The sequence below is a fragment of the Telopea speciosissima genome, chromosome 2 (genome assembly GCF_018873765.1).
Source record: "Telopea speciosissima isolate NSW1024214 ecotype Mountain lineage chromosome 2, Tspe_v1, whole genome shotgun sequence".
Lineage (NCBI taxonomy): Eukaryota > Viridiplantae > Streptophyta > Magnoliopsida > Proteales > Proteaceae > Telopea > Telopea speciosissima.
The window spans coordinates 25,829,032-25,853,336 of NC_057917.1; the positions used below are offsets into that span (position 1 = coordinate 25,829,032).

The 24,305-nt window shown below is 43.2% G+C and overlaps 1 protein-coding gene across 1 annotated transcript; it reads left to right on the plus strand.

Moving 5' to 3' along the window:
• Positions 1–15,071: 15,071 nt before the first annotated feature.
• On the plus strand, positions 15,072–23,704 carry LOC122650590. Its single transcript, XM_043843991.1, has 2 exons — positions 15,072–15,203; positions 23,324–23,704. The coding sequence occupies exons 1-2, from the start codon at positions 15,072–15,074 to the stop codon at positions 23,702–23,704; spliced, it is 513 nt and encodes a 170-aa protein (XP_043699926.1).
• Positions 23,705–24,305: the final 601 nt, after the last annotated feature.

Genomic DNA, 24,305 nt, shown 5'->3' on the forward strand with positions numbered 1-24,305 from the left:
GTTTTTCTCTTGGCAGATTTTATGCGGGGGGATTCCAACTGATTACTCAATAAAAAAGATCGAAATCCCATTGGCTTTGAAGTGCCTATGTTGTGGCTCTCCCATATCTGAAACTGCTTCTCACTGTCTTGTGTGGGGGGGATGGCTTCCAAAGTTTGAGAATTTTACTCTTGCTTGCTTCACGTGAAGATTATTCCTTGGCAAGAGGTGAGGTGCAGAATGCTCTTTTGGCAAGGTCATGCTAACAGGGGAAGCCTGCGTGCTATCATTACAGGTCTGATTCCGTGTTTATTGTTTGGGAGCTCTGGAAGGAAAGAAACTGCAAGAAGCATGGAGAGAAAGCCCGTTTTGCTAGAATGATTGTGGAAGTCATACGGGGGTGGATTCACGAGATTCCCATTAACTATACTGGTGCTAGGAGTCCTTCCATGCAGGAGTCACTAATCCTGCAATTCTTTGGCCTATCGCATCACCCCCCCATACGTAAACCTCCAAGGCCGGTTTCTTAGTGCCCACCCACAAACTTTGTGAAGCTTAACGTTGATGGGGCTTGCAGGGGCAACCCAGGGGTTGGAGGTGGGGGGAGCATCATTCGTGATAGTGAGGGCAAGGTGGTGGCGGCCTATGCCAAATTTTATGGGGAAAGCACAAACTCCATGATCGAACTAAGAGCACTTCGAGATGGTCTATGTCTATGTCGCGATTTGGGTCTCAGGGGGGTTTATGTTGATTCGGACTCGACCTCTACCATCCATAGTGTTGCTAAAAAACAGTGTAGGATTTGGCAAGTTTGGTACTAGTTCCAGGAAACTTTGAGATTGGTGGAGGAGATCCGTCCAGTTTTAGCTTTCACTTATAGAGAGAAAAATAGGGCGGCGGATTGGCTTGCAAACTATGCTTATAACACTTTGTGTGACACAGATTTTATTGGTGACAGAGACATTCTCCTCGAGCTAAGGCAAATAATTCAAGAAGATGCCATAGGTTTTCTAGTCCTGCGAGTGTAGGCTGGTTTGTATTGGGTTAGGTTTGAATTTTGAACAGAGTGTTGAGTTTCTTGTAAAGGTTGGGTTTGGGGTAAGGCGGGCAAATCCCCCCCTGTGTACTTAACATTCTTTGATATTTTTTAATAAAGATTCAGGGGCCGGCCCGGGTCCCAAAGAATATTTGAGTTAAAAAAAATAAAATAAAACCGCTTAGGGTGGGCCAGCATGCTCACCAATCCCGAGTTCTATTACCCCACAGTTGTCAGAGAATTCTACTCCAACCTAGTGCTCATCCATGGGAGCGCGGACAGTCTCAGGTTGACTTCCTTTGTGAGGGGAGTGCCCATTACCTTCAATGAGGTGGAGTTGGGGATACTCTTGAATATATCTTCAGAAGGGAACAGGGTGTACTATCCTCCAGGGAGTGATCCCATTAGGTGCCTGTCTCCGACTGATCGCCAACTCCTGTACCAGACCCTCACAGACTATGTGTTTGATGGGCGATGACCTATCCATAATTTGGTCCTTCTCAGCGGGTCTTAACATACATTGCTAAGACAAACCTAGCCCCAGCTAGAGGACACAGCACTGAGCCCCCACTGATGGCAGCCTCACTAGCATACTCTCTCTACACAGGCAAGCAGACTTGTCTCCCATATGTCATCATCCAGTACATGGCACATGCAGTCTCCAATCCCCTCCGTAAGAACACTTTGCCCTAAGAAAGGTTGCTCACCTAGGTTTTTCTCCACTATGGAATAGATCTCAACAATGAGACCCATGCCGCAAGCTCCGAGGAACCATTTGGGTTCAATGCATTATAGCGGATGGGCATACTTATGATTCCTATAGTTCTGAGGAGCTTGTCAACTATGGAGGGGGTGGAAGAGCCCAAGAGAGCGAGGGGGATGATGTAGAGGTGGTGGGATCCAGGCAGCACACTATAGGGGCCACCAGTACAGAGGATTCTGGTGCAAGTGCTGTCCTTGTTGCCATTAGAAGGCTGAATCTAAGGATGACAGAGGGGTTCACTAAAATCAAGGGGCAGTTCTCATCTTGCAACCAATGCCTCGAGAGGATGGAGAAGGAACTCAATGACATCAACACTTTCCTCTTCTATAGCGGGAGCAAGAAGATAGATGACAGAGATGGCATGGAGAGCTAGCCCAGTTGCTTCACTTGAAATCGAAAGTTTTTTATTTTAGGATTTTCTTTTAGTTTTCTGAGCTTGTTGGAACTCTTTCATTTCTCTTTTCTCTACCCCTTTTTTTTTATCCAACTGAACTTTAGTAAGCTTTCATGGTGGTTTTTTTTGTTTACATTTTACTTTGAAAAGGTGTACCTACCTCCGAGGGAGGGCCTAATGTATGAACAGTCGGTGATTAAACTCATTCTATATATATATTTCCTTTTAATTTGGATTTCTATAGTTATCATCCTTTGTGAAGTCCATGTAATACTCCTCTAGGGGTATAACAATGTAACCTGAGAGCTAGCACCCGGACATGTATGCATCTCAAGTCCTAATTTCATATTTGTCTATTATTTTCTAGAGTTCTCGGTTTGCACCCTAGCTAGTCTTCTCCCTGTGTCTGCACACACTCATTTATGATCTTGAAACTTTTAATTAGAACCTATTTATAGGGAGTAAATCAAAAATTCACGCCGGACTGTGGTCGATGCAGAGCATCACGCTCTGATACCATGTTGTCATGCCCCTATCCCAATAAATGATAAAGTATAAGAAAATGGGTGACTAGGACGACAAGTGTCATCCAAAAAACTACCAGGATCACAGATACAGTGTCCTAATCCACAAACTATAACCAATATTAAAAACATAATAATATCAGAGTGCGAAAACCAACAGAATGACACATTCCAATATAGATAGAAGTCAGTGGATGCATAAATCAATTTAAAATCGAATAGTTACAAGATGTTCATTGGCTAATGATAGCGTATGTAGTAGTTACAAATTTCCTATAACCATCAAGTAATTACTCCAAGGTACACATGGAGTGTGTACATAACTAAAGGTGATTATAAAAGTAAAGATTAAGATCATGCCCCAAGGGCACCATCCTTGAAAGTACATCATCATCCAAGTCCAACTTCTAGCTCCACTCGATTTGCATCAAAAGGAGCGCATCAAGAGATTACCTGCAAAGCGACTAAAAGAGGTTACGCAACGGGGTTAGCTCCACAAGCTAGTGAGAGAGCAAAGGGGAATGCACATACACACAAACACACATTTACAAACAGTTCTTAATGCATGCGCATGTTAAATTCATTTTCCACCTAGCACACAAATTTAAGTCAGGTATATGTTACTATGATAACTCGGGAGACATTGTGGGTCACTTAACTTATCACCAGAATGAAACCTCAATTATCACAAGGGAGCCTACGCCGGTCGAAACCACCAAGACCACCAGTGGCAGACCCTGATAGCCAATACTACCCCTGACCTGGCCTCTCTCCCCCACAGGCAACAAGTGCTCTGACTACCCAACACATAAACCCCTGTTAGTAAGGGTCATAGCATAAGGGAACAAGAATTCTAACCACAGATATATTACATGCAAGTCCTATTGTCCTGAGAGGTACTTCCGGTGCATCAACATCTCATTCCATCTAGTACCTGGGTACCAGCACGGCACGACACATACAGGGCAGGATGACAGTCAATGAATTTCATAAATATTTCTGGGGTTTTGATACCGGTACACCCGGTACCGTAACCCGATACTATAATGAAACAAGTCACATATACACATTCGAATCAGTTCACAATTTAGATAAATAATGCAATTATGCAAAATGCTTATTAATCATATAAATAGTATGCTAATGAATATTTAATAATTAGCAAACCCAAACAATCACCCAAAACCCACTCACCTTAATCCGGATATCGTTCGATGTGTTTGGCATGGATTACCTTGATATACGCTCTCCCGTACCAGTTAGACGGCCTAAAGATGCGAGAGAAAGTGTTAGAAGGTGTGTGAAGGGATCCCATGCTGAGTCCCAAAGGTAAAATTTGGGTTTTACACAAGATAGCACGGACAGACTCACGGATGGAAGCAACAAGGTGAATCCGTTTCTTGCTCCGTTCAGGCCCAAAGGTCAAAATAAGAGGGACGGACACACGGACAGAACCTCCTCATGAATTCGTTCGTGCATCCATTCGATCCCTGAGACATTCCCAAGAGGGAATGAAACCATGGACGGAACCAGTAGGCGAATCCGTTCCTGGCTCCATTCGAGCCAGTTACCAAAATGTATTGGATGGATCCACGGACAGAACCACGGCACTGGATCCGTTCGTGCATCCATCGAGGTTCTATTTGAGATTTTTAAGGGTTTTCCTTACCATCTTAGAACCTGGAGGTCACATGGCCCTCAAGGTCAAGGTCACTAGAACCTAGTACCACCTCATGGGTCCAAGGTTTCACAAGGATCCAACTCCTTTGGTCCAAGGATAGGGTTTAGGTGTCACACCCCAAACCACCCCCTGGGAGGATTAGGTAGGTGACCCGAATTGCATAATAGCAATCCGCCAAATCCCATGGATCTAGAAGCAGTGCTTACATTCATGGTACCATATTCATTCACTTTATCAAAGGCAAGATCAGAGTGCTGCAGATAAACTACAATCATAATAAAAGAGAAAGCATAGTGTTACAGGAAATGATGATAATATATACATAAGATTGTTCTGATACATTTCCCAACTACCCACAAACTAAGAAACAAAGCTGACAAGATCAGAACTAAAGTCACTACGTACATATATATATATACCGGGTGAGATAACTCAACCCCAAAATAAAAAGTAAGAAGACTACAATAGAACCACAGTCAGAACGGGGATAAACTCCTAAAAAAAACAAAAAGGAGTCCCCAAGACAAAAAGCATCAGGTGCGCTCTTCAATAGTCTTCATCAATGACCACCGAGAATGCACGCATCATCGGCACGACCTCCGTCGGGGTCCATACGAAGATCATCATAATAACCAGAGCTCTCCTCCTCGTAATGAGCCTCTATGCCACTATGGCATCGATCTGCAAAATCATCTAAGAAAAACATATATAACAGAGTGTGAACCCCACCAAGCTCGTGAGCAAAATATATCATCATGCATGCATGTGCAACCACAATCCACATGATCCTACATGATATGCAAATCCAGATTATTTATTAGCCACCTAACATCACAACTAAGTCAGGTCTGTGCTACTACAATCCCCAATACATGTATCCCTGGTGCGGGCTTCTAACCCCTTCCCGCGATACACCCATTGAGTTGTTGGAGAGGACCAGTCAGCTCCCGCATTCTTTCACAAGGGTCAGCCCGACCAGCCGTCTGTGATTAACCCATGGCACAATCCATTTCTTTTCTCTTTTCTTTTCTTTTCTAGCTTACAGTCCATATTCACCATTCCGGTGTTCTTTTCATTCATTCACCATTTCGGTATTCTTTTCATTTCTTTTCTCTTTTCACATACACATATGGTCGCCCCCACAGGCATCCAACACCTTAACCCCTGTTGGCAAGGGTGCGTAGCACGGATGATGAAACGCTAACCCCATGTCTATATGGCATCGTATGAGTCAAGTGGTGTCAACCACATCCCATTCTACGGGCTACCACAGGCCTCATTTCCAAGTCGACTACGGCATCTAGTCTAACAATCACAATCATCATATAAGATTCACAGTGTTAATCAACAGACAGTCAATGAGTAACAGTTTAAATAATTGAATTTAATTTAATAAACGCAGCATTAATATTTGAATTTAATTACCGGCACTGCATCACAGATTACATGTACATAAATGATAATATTTCACTCACTTGAGTTTGGTTCTAAGACCTCAGTCGCAAACTCAGTTCCAATAGCAGTCTGGTTGTTGACCTCGAGCGCGGGATCAAATTCTAAATATAAATTAGAAATTGTCATGTTGAGTTTTCAACCTATCTCTGGTAGTCCTAGAGTTAACCTAAGCTTACTAGGTTGACCCGATTGTTCAGTTGGTTCTCACCTGGAATCACTGGGCCTTGCACTGGGCCTTAGGCTCATGTCCCGGTGCATTATCCCGAGATGGTGGTCTAGGGGTAAAATGGCCATTTTTAGTAATTGTACCTGACCATAGGTCAGATTAGGTTCACAGTGCTGTCCATAGCTTGTCTATGCTATAGGACCAAGCACAGCAGGGTTTCCTTCACCTGCGGGGCCCACTTGGGTTCCCAAGTTATCCCTTCATTAAGATAGATGTGGAAAAGGGCATTTAGGTCATTTCCCATCTTCGCATAGTATCACATGGTCAATGGGTGAGGTCCCCAAGGTCAGATTGCAAAAACTGTAGCAAATCCTTCACTGGGCGTTGGCTCCGGGCATTGGGTGCATCGCCCAAAGTCTACAAATCGATAATGGGCTGAGATTCCAAGGTTGGGCTTCATAGGCAGGGCTCAAATCTTCACCCCATGCATGCTAGGGGGTTAGGTAGCCACTGGGGTAATCTACATCATGGTCTAGATGGATTCTCCATCAGGCCCACCATTTGGCTGCCAGGGGCTGCCCAAACAGCCTAGTAAATAGTGTCACAGGGTTTTCTTCAAGCATGGATCTCAGTTTCAGCCACATGTAGGGCTGGAAACAGATGTGATATGGTGGTTAGTGGCTGCAATTACCTAGGGCTAGGTCTATGTAGCCATAGCTTGCATCCAGGGTTCCAATTAGTTAGCCAGTAGTGAATCTGGGCAGTGCAGCCGTGCATAGCCAGATTCGGCTTCCATAAACAGCATATCAGTCTAATAAAATTTAACAAAAACAATAGATCTCCCATGCTCTATGCTCGCATGGCATATCTGGAGCTGTTCAGGGCAACCCTTGCTGTTTGGGCTGTCCAGGGAGCTGGAACATCAACAAACACAGAGATAAGATGGAGGCAGCAGGTATGTATGTGTTTTATACCTACACAGGGCTGAGAGAGCTCAGTTCCAGGCTTGGGTGGGGTGGCAGCCTCTCCTTCCTCCTCCTTCTTCTTTCCCTTCTTTCTCTCTTCTTTCTCTCTTTTCTTTCTTCTCTTCTCTCCCACAAATTGAACAGTGGCCAAGGGTTCTAAAATGAGCCCAAGGCCACCTATTTATAGGCCAAGCCCAACTAGGGTCTGTTTGGCCATTAAGTCCCTTTTTCAAAAATGCATTTTTAACCCAATTCACAGCCATTCTGGGCTCTGTGGTGGGGTCCCACTGAACTAGGGGTATGAGGTGGTCCCTCAGACTCCCCTCTATCTATGGAGGGTGCCCATGTCCATGTTGGGTGGTCCCTATAATTAAAATCCATTAAAATATGCTGTTTCACTCACTGGGTGATGTCTCTGGGCCTTGTATCGCCCAGTGCCATCGCCTAGAGATTCTAGCAAAGCTGAATCTCAGTGGGGCTTGCACAGGGGTTTGACCCTTGGTCAGGGCATTATCCCCACATGCCTTCTAGGGGTTTTTACACACTTTTACAGAGGTGGGTCCCATAGTTATGCGGAGGAGAGAGATTGCTTGAAGTTCAGGCCATACATCATGCTATGAGCTGTACATTTGTAGGGGTCTGCTATCCACCTACTGACAGGCATGTAGGATGATTCACACAGGGTTTCCTCATCAATCTAAATCACTGGAGTGATACTCCCCAATGTTCTTTTTTTCCTGATCAGGGGTTCCTGTCCTTCAATCAAAATTCCAACCAGTCAGGAGCAGGGTTTGACATTTCTTCCCACCTTACAAAAATTTCATCCTCGAAATTTGCTTACCTTGCAATTCGAAGAGCTGGGGATATTTCTCCTTCATTTCTTCTTCTCGTTCCCATGAAGCTTCTTTCGCTGGGTTATTTCCCCAACGAACCTTTACAAAAGCGATAGTGTTGTTACGGAGGTTATGCTCCTTTCTGTCCAATATCTCCGTAGGTTGCTCTTCGTAGGTCATATCCACATCCAACTGTTCAGGTTCAGTTGATAGTACATGTGTCAGGTTGTTAATGTACTTTCTTAGCATTGACACATGAAAAACATCGTGGATACCTGAAAAAGATGGTGGTAGTGCCAGTCGGTATGCTACGGGTCCCATTTTGTTGAGTATTTCATAAGGACCGATGAATCTTGGGCTCAACTTGCCCTTCTTGTTAAATCGTAGCAATCCTTTAGTTGGAGATACTAGAACGAATACTTTTTCTCTGACTTCAAATTCAATGTCCTTCCTTCTATTTTCCGCATAACTTTTCTGTCTTGACTGGGCTGTCTTGATCTTTTCTCTTATAATATCCACCTTGTCGCAGGTCGCTTGTATCATTTCAGGCCCGAGATATTTTTGTTCACCAGCTTCATCCCAATATAACGGAGTTCTACATTTTCGTCCATACAAAGCTTCGAACGGTGCCATGCCAATGGTAGAGTGATAGCTATTATTGTATGCAAATTCCACCAGAGGTATGTGAGCATCCCAACTGTCATTCATTTCCAAAACACAGGCTTGGAGCATGTCCTCCAGAGTCTGAATAGTTCTTTCTGACTATTCATCCGTCTGCGGATGGAAAGCTATACTAAGATTTAGTTGAGATCCCAATGCCTTCTGTAAACTCCTCCAAAACCTTGAGGTAAACCGAGGATCTCTGTCAGACACAATACTGACAGGCACACCTTGTAAGCGGACTATATTCTCTATATATAATTGGGCAAGCTTATCCATAGAGTAATTTATCTTGATTGGTATGAAGTGAGCTACCTTCGTTAGTCCGTCTACAATCACCCAAATTACATTTATGCCCTTCCTAGTGTTGGGCAGATTTGTTACGAAGTCCATAGTGATTCTTTCCCACTTCCACTCAGGTATAGGAAGTGGCTGCAATAAGCTATACGGTCGGTGTCTCTCTGCCTTTATTTGTTGACAGGTGAGGCACTTGGACACGTATATTGCTATGGTCTCCTTCATTCCCATCCACCAGTAATACTTCTTCAAATCCTTGTACATCTTTGTACTTCTGAGGTGGATTGTATAGGGTGAGTTTTGCGTCTCCTTAAGAATTCGGTCTTGGATGTCAAAATCATCAGGCACACACAGTCTATCTCGAAACTTCAATGCACCATCATGGGCCAAAGAAAAATCTGGGTCCTTGTGGACACCTTGTTGTACTTCCCATATGATCTTGGCCAACTCGGGGTCCAATGGTTGCTTTGCAATTACTTCCTCTCGTATCGACGGCTATAGATCCATAGCTACTAATTGCATAACCATTCCTTCGATCACGAGTTCCATATCAAGCTTATGAGCTTCTTCATACAACTGTTCGCTTACAACCAAGGAAGCGAGAGATGCAGTCTGAGATTTTTTGCTTAATGCGTCAACTACAACGTTGGCCTTACCGGGGTGGTAATGAATTTCACAATCATAATCTTTCACCAGTTCTAACCACCACCTCTGTCTCATATTCAGTTCCTTTTGGGTGAAGAAATACTTCAGACTTTTGTGATCGCTGAAGATTTCACTCTTCTCACCGTATAGGTAATGCCACCATATCTTCAACACGAAAACTACCACCACCAACTCTAAGTCATGAGTGGGGTAGTTCTTCTCGTGCTCTTTTAATTATCTAGAGACATAGGTGACTACTTTACCTTTCTGCATCAGGACGCCACCCAATCCGGTTCTGGATGCGTCGGTGTATACCACCATTCTTCCGGTGCCGTCTAGAATGGTCAAGACTGGAGCTGTCACCAATCGGTTTCTCAATCCTAAAAACTCTTCTCACATGCTTCATTCCATTCAAATTTGGCTCCCTTCTTTGTAAGTTTTGTCATGGGTGCCGAGATCCGCAAGAAATTTTTTAATAAACCGTCAGTAGTAATCGATCAATCCTAAAAATCTTTGGATCTCAGTGTCACTCTTCGGAGTTTTCCATTTGAGAACCGCTTTCACCTTGCCTGGGTCTACTTTGATGCCGTCTTTGGTGATGATGTGTCCCAGGAATCCAATTTGGTGAAGCCAGAATTCACATTTACTGAACTTGGCGTAAAGCTGGTGTTCACGCAATTGCTGCAACACAAAAATAAGGTGTTGAGCGTGTTCCTCCTCACTCTTAGAATATATCAAGATGTCATCAATAAACACAATGACGAACTTATCCAACACGTCATGGAATACTCTGTTCATCATGTCCATGAAAGCCACCGGGGCGTTGGTTAGTCTGAATGACAAGACCAAGAATTCATAATGTCTGTACCGAGTTCTAAACGCCATTTTATGAATATCACCGCTCTTGATCTTCAGTTGATGGTATCCCGACCTGAGATCAATCTTGGAGAAAACTCTTGCTCCTTGTAGCTGATCGAATAGGTCATCGATGCGCGGCAACGGATATCGATTCTTGATATTTAGTTTATTCAACTCGCGGTAGTCGATACACAGCCACATACTACCATCCTTCTTCTTAACAAATAGCACGGGTGCTCCCCAGGGTGATACACTGGGTTGTATGAATCCCTTCTTCAACAGGTCTTGAAGTTGAACCTGCAACTCCTTTAGTTCGATTGGTGCCATCCGATATGGTGCCTTGGATACCGATGCTGCCCCAGGAATCAGATCAATCATGAATTCTCTATCGCAGTTAGGCGATAGATGCGTCAGATCTTCTGAAAAAACATTAGGAAATTCTTTGACGACTTCAAGTTCTTCCAAGGGCTTTATCCTTGCCTCTGTGTCTATCACAGTGGCCAAAAAGCCTTGACATCCTTCATCTAACAATCTTCGCGCCTGGAGGGCTGATAGGGTTATCTTCCTGGGTTTCCTTCTTGGTTCACTTTGATAGGTGAGGATTGATCCAGCATTCATCTTGAATACTATTTTCTTCTCCGCACACAAGATGTTTGCACCATAAGCAGATAACCAATCCATGCCTAGTATCACATCAAAATCCTTTATATCCATCTTTATCAATTGTGCGGTTAGATTCTTCCCACAAATCTCAATCTGGCAGGGGTCGTATACTTCTTTCAAACTCATGACACTACCCGTCGGTGTACTATCTACTAGTTCGTGCCTGATGTCCCCCGGTTGATCCTTCATCTTACTTGCAAAAGTGGTAGAGACGAAAGAGTGGGTTGCGCCCAAGTTGAATAATACTTGTGCAAGTATGGTTGAGACATTCAGGGTACCTAGGGTTTGTAGGTAATTTAGGTTACATGAAGTAAGCCATTTATTCCCTATAATTCAGTAGTGTTCAACAAACTTACCTGTCAATACATTGGGGTTCGCCTCAGCTTCTTCATTCGTCATCGCAAACACCTTTCCTTGCGTCCGATTGCCCTGTGGCTGGAAGGGTCTAGCGTAGGGCTGATTCGGCAAGTTCTTGCCATACCCACGCTATCTACAATCTCTGGCCATGTGCCCTTCTTTGTTGCACAGGTAGCACTTAAAGGGTGGAGCAGTAGGTGTTGAGGTTTGACTCCCTTGACTTGTTGCTGGTCGGGCTGGCGAAGCTGCTATTGTCTCTTGACTCGTAGTCTGTTGGGCAGGTCGATTGAATGTGGGCGAAAGGGTTCTGACCCACGTTTGGTCTACGATATAGAGTCGGATTTGGGCTTGAACTTGTTCCTCGATAAGCTTTATTTGGCCACCCAAAACTTTGAAAATTATTTGGCCTTTTGTTCGACCCAGGCGACGTCACAAGCTTCTCTTTCTCTTTCTCTTTAAATCTATCTTCCATGGTCTTCACCTTGTTGAACATCTGAGCATAATCCTAGATGTCCATGATTGACAATACTGATCTGATCTCAGTTTTGAGTCCTTTCTCAAATTTCTTAGCCTTACTAACTTCCCCTTTCAGGTGCTCTGGAGAAAAATGAAACAAGTCTTTAAATTGTTGTTGGTAATCCAGTACTGACTTGGTTCCTTGCACCAGTGCGATGAATTCAGTTTCCTTCCTATCCCTGAAACTCTCTTGGAAGTAGTTCTTAAAGAAAACTTCTTTAAATTGCTCCCACGTAGGGTTTGGGTGCGTAGCTTCCAAATTAGTTTTAGTAGCTTTCCACCAAGCTTCGGCTTCGTTCTGCAACTGATAACCAGCACATATCAACTTTTGTGCATCCATGCACTCCAGTACTTCAAATGCCTTCTCTAGTGCACTAATCCACCGTTCTTATTGCATTGCCTCAGAAGTTATTTTGGAAAACACAGGCGGTTGGAGTTTCTTAAATCTCTCTATGACCTTGGTGGTAGAGTTCTCCGCTAAGTGTTGAGGCACAGGTGGTGGAAATAGTATGGGCCGGTTGGGTGGTGGTAGTGGAACTGCACGTTCATGCATCATGGTTGCAAATTGTGTGGACATCTGACTAAGTAATTCTTATTGTTGTTGCATGGTCCGTATCATAGTGGTCATGAATGCAGTCACGTCACCAGCTGCCATATTTGGCTGAGGTGCTACAGCAGTGGTTCATGCAGCCGCTGGTGCCTCTGATGAAGCAGCTGATGCCTTAGAATTTTGAGCCTCAGTCCCGTTAGGTAGTTTAACCTCTGGTACAACTCGTGGTTGTTTTCCTTGCGACCACCACGAGAACTTCTTCTGGTGTTGACCATTGTTGCTTCTTTGAAAAGAGGAGCATGTTCAATATTCCAATATCGCTTATCAGGGTCAACAATTATTTTCCTAGTTAGTGCAGGTACAACCCTAGTCCATAGTTTCCAGTGAATCTCATGAGTCACACCAGTAAGGTGGATTGTTAAATATGTTATCTTGGTTTATTGTGAGATATTTTTTTTGCTTTGTGTTTTGTTTCTCTTTCTTAAGCATTTTATGTAACAATATGCTATGCATGACACTATATGAGAGGCTTCAAATTTTTAAATAAAAGACTTTTAATTAATTACCTGGTCTAACTGGCAAGCAATTCTAGCTTCTTCCCGGTTACAAACTCCATCGCAAGCAGATACTCTATGTCGGCTCTTACTTCTTCAGCTAAGGTCTTAAAATAGTCTCGCTCTTCCGGTCCACTAATGGCAGCAAAAGGCTAAATAAAAATCCAATCTGTTCTCTGCTCGGGGTAGTACTAGTCGTATCCGTCTCAGTCTCTCTCGTAGCTGTCTAATATAGATCATGGTGCTGGGGTCTCCAGCCTTGACTGAGGTAATAGGTCCTGTCATAGAAAATGGTTCTAAGCATTAGGTCATACTTAATTAGAAGAATTAAGTACATGTCTACTAGAACTTAAATAGCTAAACAGATCAATAAAAATGTACTTGGGTTGGCTCGAGGTACCTTAGCGTCTAAGTATTCGATTGGCTTGACAACCCTATCAGATTCTATTCTTGGCTGTCCTAGTCTTTGGATAGGTAAGATCTACGCTCCCTCCACGTAGTAAATACGTACTACAACATACCTACATATCTATGTCCGGTTTGGCATGGCAACACTCCAACCAGTTCGTACATCACAATATCATGCACATAGTAATTAGGTATTACACACCATTTCCCATAAGTATGTATACATATATATTTATATATATATAAGATATTCATATTAAATATAATAACAAAATTTTTCCAAGTCCCTATATGTTTTACTCAAACCTTTGTGTAAATGGCATTCCCTTAAATTTATGAAAGTTGTATTTGTTTAATTTCTTAGGTCAATAAATTTATTTATTTTTTTTAAAAAAAAATTTATAAACTTTAATAAAAGTTTGTACCTTTATGTTTTCCAATGTTATTTTAGGTAAATCCTAAGTTCCCATGAGTTAAAATCCAAAAATCAGCAAAATTCATTCACTGGGCGATGTCTCTGGGCGTTGGACACATCGCCCAGTGCCATCTCTGTCCAACGCACAGTGCCATCGCCCAGAGAATCGAGGCGCAGGTATATGAGTCCGAGAGGGGCCCATTTTAAACCTAACTTCTTCTAAACCTCTCTAAACACTTGGGAAAGGTCCTTGGAGGGTAGTGTGACCAATTCCACACCAAATCCATGTGCCTAGGTAAGATTTTTGGTTGCTTTCCCTATTTCAGTTCTTCCTTTTGTTTTCCCCACACTTTGGCTAGGGTTTTGCCAAATCTTCTTGCCCTAACTATCTCTTTCCTTTTCTTTTTGTAGAAAATGTCTACAAGCCACTGCACAACTAGAAAATCTGTGGCTCAAAAGCGACTTCGAGTTGAAAGTGAACGTTCATCATCATCCTCATCTACGGTACCTCCATCTTCATCTAGGGATGATTCCTCTTCGGAGGAACCCGAATTTGATCGATTCTATTTTTCTAGATACGAGCATTCTAAGGAATGGGACAACTTTAGATCCCTAAAAATTGTAAATGGCCGGGTTGTTCGGGTAGAGGACTTCCACCAGTACGGTCTCTTTGCTAGGTTTAATGCCCTAGGTTGGGCATCTATGTTGTCACCTACCGAGCCTTGTTATCCCAATTTGGTTCGGTACTTCTATTGTAATTTGGTGCCATCTGGGGCACAAAAATTTGGACTATTGAGTAGGGTGAAGGGAGTGGACATCCATTTGACCATAGCTTCACTAGCAGGGATATTAGGTTTACCCAATACAGGAGAGAGGTGTTATTACAAACCTCGCATGGATATTTCTGAGATGTTTTCTTTGGAGACTAGGAGGACAGTCTTCAAAGCACTGACAGGGTCACAGAGCACACCGAAATCTGAGGCTTCCTACAAGCCCAGTGCTAGAGTGATTAGTAGGTGTGTTACCTATAATATCTACCCCAAGGATGGGAATCGGGGTAGCATATCTATGATGAGAGCCTACATCACTTTTTGTCTCCTAGGAGCTGGTAGAGGGGGTCCAGTCATCAACCTTCCATATCTTTTACTTCAGGTTATGCTATATCATGCGCAGAACCCATCGGATGGGAACCTTCCATATGGGAAGTTCCTTACCTTAGTTTTTTGACATTTTGAGGTTCCCCTAGAGGGTGAGTACATGGAGAAGGACAAATCCAGGCCATTGATAAGACTTCGATATTGAAGATGAAGGTGCCTGGGGAGGATCCACCAGAGGGTGAGTAGCAGGTAGGGATGCAGCAAGGAGATGAGGGGTTGGATGCGGAGGAGCAGGGTGATGATGTGCATGATGAGGAGACGCATGGAGTGGAGCAGGGTCACATCGAGGGCATACACGGGGAAGAGCAGTTTGTTGGTGCACAGGATGTGAGTCAGGGCGGCTTCGAGGGTGTTGACACTCAGTTCATTGACTTACCTGCCTATGAGGCGACGGGTGCCACCAGTTCTCAGATTCTAGGGCCTTCAGAGTGGGCGCAGATGATGTCACATTTCCAGAGCCTTGGTACCCAGCTTTCAGACATGGCGACTAGGATGGATCAGGGCTTCACTTCCTTGGAGAGCAGAGTGGGATCTGTGGAGCAGCGTCTAGATTTTTGGGACAGATTCTATAGGGTTGACTCTCACCAGACATAGCCTCCTCCGAGCGACTTACCTCCTACCGAGTAGTTCCTGTCGATCTATGCTACGTGGTTATGACTGTCTTTTTTTTATACTTATGTACTTTTCTTTCTTTGGGATGTTTCTAGTTTAGTGTTTTTTTTTTTTGTCAGCTTATGTGATTATTGGATTGCAGTTCATGTAATTAAAGCTTAAGTAGTGTCTTAGCCGTAGTCATTTTAATTTAATAGAAATTATGCACTTTTGTCTGATTACAACTACCTCCCTTGTAGCTTTTAACTTTTTACTTATTTTTAATATTGGTAGCTTATTTACCCTAATATGCATTCCATATATGTAAGAAGAGCCTCATGCTTTGATACCAAGCTCTGTCACACCCCAAACCACCCCCTGGGAGGATTAGGTAGGTGACCTGAATTGCATAACAGCAATCCGCCAAATCCCACGAATCTAGAAGCAGTGCTTACATTCATGGTACCATATTCATTCACTTTACCAAAGGCAAGATCAAAGTGCTGCAGATAAACTACAATTATAATAAAAGAGAAAGAGTAGTGTTATGGGAAATGATGATAATATATATATAAGATTGTTCTGATACATTTCCCAACTACCCACAAACTAAGAAACAAAGCTGACAAGATCAGAACTAAAGTCACTACGTACATATATATATATACTAGGTGAGATAACTCAACCCCAAAAAAAAAAATAAGAAGACTACAATAGAACCACAGTCAGAATGGGGAAAAACTCCTAACAACAACAAAAAGGAGTCCGCAAGATAAAAAGCATCAGGTGCGCTCTTCAACGGTCTTCATTAATGACCACCGAGAATGCACGCATCATCGGCACGACCTCCATCGGGGTCCATACCAAGATCATCATAATAACAAGAGCTCTCCTTCTCGTAATGAGCCTCCATGCCATAACGGCATCAATCTACAAAATCATCTAAGAAAAACATATATAACAGAGTGTGAGCCCCACCGAGCTCGTGAGCAAAATATATCATCATGCATGCATGTGTAATCACAATCCACATGATCCTACATGATATGCAAATCCAGATTATTTATTAGCCACCTAACATCACAACTAAGTCAGGTCTGTGCTACTACAATCCCCAATACATGTATCCCTCGTGCGGGCTTCTAACTTTCCCGCGATACATCCATTGAGTTATCGGAGAGGACCAGTTAGCTCCCGCATTCGTTCACCAAGGTCAGCCCGACCAGCCCTCTGTGATTAACCCGTGGGATAATCCATTTCTTTTCTCTTTTCTTTTCTTTTCTGGCTTACAACCCATGTTCACCATTCCGGTGTTCTTTTCATTCATTCACCATTCCGGTGTTCTTTTCATTTCTTTTATCTTTTCACATACACATATGGTCGCCCCCACAGGCATCCAACACCTTAACCCCTATTGGCAAGGGTGCGTAGCACGGGTGATGAAACTCTAACCCCATGTCTATATGGCATCGTATGAGTCAGGTGGTGTCAACCGCATCCCATTCTACGGGCTACCACAGGCCTCATTTCCAAGCTAAGTATGGCATCTAGTCTAACAATCACAATCATCATATAAGATTCACAGTGTTGATCAATAGACAATTAATGAGTAGTGGTTAGAATAATTGAATTGAATTTAATAAACACAGCATTAATATTTGAATTTAATTGCTGGCACTGCATCACAGATTACATGTACATATATGATAATATTTCACTGACCTGAGTTTGGTTCTAAGACCTCGATCACAAACTCAGTTCCAATAGCAATCTGGTTGTTGACCTCAAGCGCGGGATCAAATCCTAAATATAAATTAGAAATTGTCATGTTGAGTTTTCAACCTATCTCTGGTAGTCCTAGGATTAACCTAAGCTTATTGGGTTGACTCGGTTGTTTAGTTGGTTCTCACCTAGAATCACTGGGCCTTGCACTGGGCCTTAGGCTCATGTCCTGGTGCATTATCCCGAGATGGTGGTCTAGGGGTAAAATGGTCATTTTCAATAATTGTACTTGACCCTAGGTCAGATTAGGTTCACAGTGCTGTCCATGGCTTGTCTATGCTGTAGGACCAAGCACACCAGGGTTTCCTTCACCTGTGGGGCCCACTTGGGTTCCCAAGTTATCCCTTCATTAAGACAGATGTAGAAAAGGGCATTTAGGTCATTTCCCATCTTCCCACAGTGTCACATGGTCAATGGGTGAGGTCCCCAAGGTTAGATTGCAAAAACTGTAGCAAACCCTTCACTGGGCGTTAGCTCTGGGCGTTGGGTGCATCGCCCAGAGTCTGCAAATCGACAATGGGCTGAGATTCCAAGGTTGGGCTTCATAGGCAGGGCTCAGATCTTCACCCCATGCATGTTAGGGGGTTAGGTAGCCCCTGGGGTGATCTACATCATGGTCTAGATGGATTCTCCATCGGGCCCACCATTTGGCTGCCAGAGGCTGCCCAGACAGCCCAGTAAATAGTGTCATAGGGTTTTCTTCAAGCATGGATCTCACTTTCAGCCACATGCAGGGCTGGAAACAGATGTAATATGGTGGTTCATGGCTGCAATTACCTAGGGCTAGGTCTATGTAGCCATGGCTTGCATCCAGGGTTCCAATTAGTCAGCCAGTAGTGAATCTAGGCAGTGCAGCTGTGCACAGCCAGATTCGGCTTCCGTAAACAGCATATCAGTCTAATAAAATTTAACAAAAAGCACAGATCTCCCATGCTCTATTGTCGCATGGCAGATCTGGAGCTGTTCAGGGCAACCCTAGCTGTTTTGGGCTGTCCAGGGAGCAGGAACATCAACAAACATAGAGATAAGATGGAGGCAGCAGGTATGTATATGTGTTTTATACCTGTACAGGGCTGAGAGAGCTCGGTTCCAGGCTTAGGTGGGGTGGCAGCTTCTCCTTCCTCCTCCTTCTTCTTCTTCTTTCCCTTCTTTCTCTCCTTTCTTTCCTCTCTTCTCTCCCATGAAATGAACAGTGGCCAAGGGTTCTAAAATGAGCCCAAGGCCACCTATTTATAGGCCAAGCCCAACTAGGGTCTGTTTGGCCATTAAGTCCCTTTTTCAAAAATGCATTTTTAACCCAATTCACAGCCATTCTGGGCTCTGTGGTGGGGTCCACACTGAACTAGGGGTATAAGGTGGTCCCTCAGACTCCCCTCTATCTATGGAGGGTGCCCATGTCCATGTTGGGTGGTCCCCATAATTAAAACCCATTAAAATATGTTGTTTCACTCACTGGGCGATGTCTTTGGCCCTTGTCTGCATCGCCCAGTGCCATCGCCCAGAGATTCTAGCAAAGCTGAATCTCAGTGGGGCTTACACAGGGGTTTGACCCTAGGTCAGGACATTGTCCCCACATGCCTTCTAGGGGTTTTTACACACTTTTACAAAGGTGGGTCCCACAGTTATGGGGAGGAGAGAGATTACCTGAAGTTCAGGCCATACATCATGCTATGAGTTGTACATTTGCAGCGCTCTGCTATCCACCTACTGACAGGCATGTAGGAGGATCCACACAGGGTTTCCTTATCAATCCAAATCACTGGAGTGATACTCTACAATGTTCTTGGTTGCCTGATCAGGGGTTCCTGTCCTTCAATCAATACTCCAGCCAGTCAGGAGCAGGGTTTGACATTTGGGTTCGGAAAACTATAGAATAGCAGCAATGGCTATAAATGGGCTGAGTGGAGCTATAATTAGGGGTAGGCTCTTATTAATGAGACCCCATCATGAGCTAAGCTCCACCTTAAGTTCCAAGTGGAACCCTAGGTTAACCCATCCTTAGCAACACCTCCCAAAACCCAAAAATATAGAAGGAGGAGAGTATAGTAGGATGAGAGCTTACCTAGATGAGTGGAGCCCAAACTCCAGCTTCAACCAGCCCTGAAGATCCACCTTCTACTCTCTTCTTCCTCCCTTTTTCTTCTTTTCTTCTATCCTTGTCCGGACAGCAAGAGGGGAGGAGGTAGGACAGCAAGGCTTCCTCTCTTGCTTCTCCTCCCTCTTTCTTTCCTTCCCCTCCCATTCCCTTTTCTTTCTTCTTCTTCTCCTCCACGGTTTGGCTTGGATGGGGAAGAAATGGGAATTCTTAAGCCAAACCCTCTTTTATAAAATGAAATGGGCCTTAGGGCTTGTTTGCCTAGGTCCTTAAGTTAAGAATCCTTTTAATCCAAGTTGGGCCTTAGGGCCAGTTTGGCTAAGGTTCCAAGCCCTTAGGTTCAACTAGTTAGGGCATGTTTGGCTTAGCCTAAGGTCCTAAAATATATTTTAATCTAGGGTTTGTTTGGCTCAGACCAAATAAAAGAAACCATTATTCATTATAGTTAAGTCTTATGGGCCCACTTTCATGGCCCAACAAATCAAGAGAAGGTAAGGGTGGGGGTCTATCATGTCCGAGGACTTAGTCACTGTGTCCGGAACACTGGGACGTGGGCCCCACATGAGAAAACAAATAAAAAGCAAGAAACAGCACTAACGGATCTACGAACGGAACCAGTCTTGTGAGTCCGTACGTGACTCCGTTGCTGCTGTAAGGGCTAAAAACACAAAGAAAGTTGTTGGGCTTTAACCCACACTTTCAGGACTTCAAAGGGGATATGCATACCAAAAATTTAGGGTTCAATGCTTACCCATTGTGTGGTCCAATCGCCCATCAAGGTGTGAATACCATCCTTGTGTTCGAGCTTTCCCCCTTGACTGTTATGGTCCAAGGTCATAGGTGTTGACCATTGGCATCGTGGCAACATCCGTCAATAAAATTTCAATTTGACCCGGGCTATTAGGGTGTATTTTGGGGTGCAGGTGTAACAACTCAGCCTCGGCCAGCCCAGAGAAAACACATTCGTCGTCAAAGCATACTCACCAAGGTCGAGCCGAGCCTTGATGAGTGGGGGCAAGTGATGAGCCACAATGCATTGGCCAACCGACGTATGACACGTGGCATGATCGAGGCTGAGTGGAATAGTTTGGTCTAGAGGAAAAGGTGGTTTTTATGTGATGAGCAAGTCCTCAATAGCCGCGGGCGAGGCCAAGTACCGCTAGCTTGGCACCATAGTTAAGGTCGCTGAGGTCGACAATTTGGTTGAGCCCCCCAGGGTCGACAACACAGTAGAGTCCTCCAGGACCGACAACTTGGTGAGCCCCCCAAGGTTGGCGACACAGTCAAGTCCTCTAGGACTGACATCAAGGTCGAGCCCTCCCGAGTCGACAGTGGATCGTAGCCCCGCGCGGTTGGGCGACGAGGTCAACGTCCCCCCATTTACTGAGACCGATCGAGTAGGAGCCGACACCCGAGCACGAGCCCCGAGCCGAGGTCTGGTTATTTGGATCACAAAGCCACGTCAGATATTCTGACATTCGCGGGATACACCCACTCAACCGGACCAGATCATCCTCCAAAAGCGGAACCATATCACATTCGCATGAGGACTCTTACCAAGTAAAGAGTCCACGTCCAATTGCGACTCTGCTAGTCAGACTCCTACTAAAAATAAAACTCTTTCCATTTGAGGACTCTCCTTGGTCGCCCTATGCTCAGTCTATAAATACTCAGGTATGGAGCTCAAACACTCAACTTACTTTTCACTAAGTTGAACCGCTGTTGTTTTGGAGACCTGACTTGAGCGTTGGAGAGCCCTTGGCCGGAGTCACACCAGCTCTCTTGCGCTAACTCGGTTTTTTGTAGGCTCATCCGTGGGCAAACCGGGTGGTGGAGGTTTTCGGACACAACAGCTAGGTACGCTGGTATTGTGCCCTTGCTGAGTCTGTCTCTCTACCACCCACTATGAAAATGATCCCCTGCCCCTCCCGTCCCACCCTCTCCATTGGGCACAACTGCTAGTTCAAGGAAAGGAAAGTTAGCGGCGTGCTCAACCCTCTCCCATCTTTTAAAAACAGAAGCTAGTGGGTGTAAAAGAAATTTTAAAATAACTTGTGTAGTAATTAATTTTCTTATATAGTGGATTGGACAATTTCCCAACTTTTAATAGGGCGATGACTAGTAGGAATGTAAACGGATCGGATTCGGCTCAGATAGCGCTATATCTGCATCCGCATCCGATTAGCTTTCAGACAGATTCGAATAGTGCTAAACGGATACGAACACATATATATCAGGTATTTTATCTGTTTACATGTAAATATAGCTTTTCAGATAGCTATAGCCTATCCGTATCCGCATCTGTTTAGCTTTCGGATAGATTCAGATAGTGCTAAACGGATACAGACACAAATATGGAAACGAATTTCGGCTATTCATTTACACCCCTAGCGATGAGACGTGTATAACCACGCAGCCCTAGAATTCAAGTCTCAAGCCCACCACGGACTTATCCTCTCAAGTGTAGGTGCACTGCTAAGTGCACTCACTAGTGCATCCGATGGTGCACTAGGCAGTGCACCTTTAAAGTTCATCCCCTCAGTCTCATGGCCACCATCGAATGCTTAAGTGCCCAATGCACCGCATTTGAGAGGACAAAAATTCTCCCACCACTGGCCTTTAGAAGAGGAAATTCCTATACCTCATGGTACTATATTAGGGTGTGTTTGGTTACATAAATCCACAAATGGTAATTTCAAGAAATCAAGATTCTCAATTATTAAAACTGTTTGGTTGTGTAATTCCACAGAATTAAGAGAACCACCTTATTCCACTTTTTGTACTTAAGTTGCTTCATTCCTGAGTTGACCTTAAGAGGTAAACTCACATATGAACCACCTGATTCCATAGTGCATTTAAATATCATTATTCAACCTCGAAGAAATTTTTTTAATAATTAATATTTTATTAAAAATAAAACACTAATATTTAATTAAAATAAACGATAATATTTAATTAAATAGAACACTAATAGTCAACAAAATAAAATCTAATATTTTATTAAATAAAATACCATTTTTAGTTAAATGTTATGCTATATTTTTTAAATAAAACACTCATAATAAATTAAATAAAAAAGTAATATTTAATTAAATAAAGAGTAATTTACACATACCACCCCTGAGGTTTAAAGAAATATAATTTTACCCCCAGTTTTGGATAATTCTGTGTACCCCCTGAGGTTTACAAACATTAGTTAACAAATACACCCATTCCGTCAGTTTATGACTAACAGTGTTAAAATCAAAGGGTAAAGTTACAAAAATGCCCTTTAAAGAAAAAAAAATCTGCAACTCATCTTCCCCAAATCGTTTAGGGTTTGAAAAAGAGGAAGATGAGTTACAGGTTAGATCTAGCTAAGAGGAGGTTGGGCAAGTGGCATAGGATTCGCAGGCATGAGAGCTAAGATCACGTGCAAACTGCCTGGCATTCACGGGGAGGAGGTTCTGTAGGTGGCAGAGCTGGGACCATGTGTGTAGGGGCCTCGCGGTGGAGGTTCAGGTGCAGGCGCCTCAAGGATGTTCCTCTCCTCAACGCAAAATTTATGTCACTCTTTTCTCAACCTGATCTTTGAACTCATATTTTTGTTGTCTTCCTCCGTAGCTTCATGCTTTCATGGCTATTTTGGAAATAAAAGATCTTGAATTTCTTTTTCTTTTTTTTTTTTTTTCTTGGGAAGACCAATAGTCCTTGAGGTACAGTCTACAGAGAATATCACTTCGTTCTTTACAACCTTTTTTAACTTCTCTTTTCTTCTTCTTCTTCATCTCGATCTGTGTTCTTCTCTTTCTGAATGTTTCCGGATTTACAGTTTACTTTAGAAGATTTTCTGGACTTATTTAAAGGGATTATTATATCTCTCTAAGTTTCTATAAATTCTTCATCTTCTCTATACAATCTCCATCTCCACTCCAATTTCCTTTTAAGTTTTCTTATAAACTGTTAACTTGATTAAAAAAAATACATCAGATAAGAACAGAAAGGATCGAAGAGACCTGTTAAGAAAAAGAGGGACTTGAGAAGGAGGGGTAGCAGCAAAAGCTTATCAGCCCTTGAGTTTGAAGAGCTAAAAGAGTTCATGGATCTGAGTTTTGTTTTCTCTAAAGAAGATAAAGATTCAAGTTTGGTTTCTATCATTCCTGGTTTGCAGAGATTGGGGAAAAAATCTGATGAAAAAGAGACAACTATCGACGAATCTGCAATTCCAAGACCTTATCTTTCTGAAGCTTGGGATCTTCATAATCGAAGAACTGAAGAGAACCCATTAATGAATTGGAGATTTCCTGCTTCCGGTAGCGAGATTGACATAAAATATCATCTCAAAATTTGGGCTCACATAGTTGCATCTACTCTTGGGTGAAGAGATATGGTTTGAGATTTCCTCCCATGTCTTCCCCTGTTCTTATCTGATTTCTCTACCAAACAAACCCAAAGCAAGCTTCTTTGTTTTATCATAATTGGTTCAACAATTTAATCTTGTTCTCCATTTTAGTTGTACTGTAAATAAATAAAAAAGTGATCCTGGAAGGTTCATGCTCGTCTTCTGGGATGAGACTGGGATGAGGATATTGACAAATCCGATGGCATTTATATCCGTACAAGGTTGTCATTGATGTTCTTCCTTCCAGATTGAACCAGAGATTTTCATCTTAGCTAGATCTAATCTACAACTCATCTTCCCCTTTTTCAAACTCTAAACGATTTGGGGAAGATGAGTTGGAGGTTTTTTTTTTTTTTTTTTTTTTGAAGGAGTATTTTTGTAACTTTACCCCTTGATTTTAACACTGTTAGTCATGAACTGACAGAATGGGTGTATTTGTTAACTTTTGTAAACCTCAGGAGGGGATATGCAGAATTATCCAAAATTAGGTGGTAAAATTTTACTTTCGTTAAACCTCAGGGGTGTTATGTGTAAATTACCCTTAAATAAAAAAATAAAATTTAATTAAAAAACTAATATT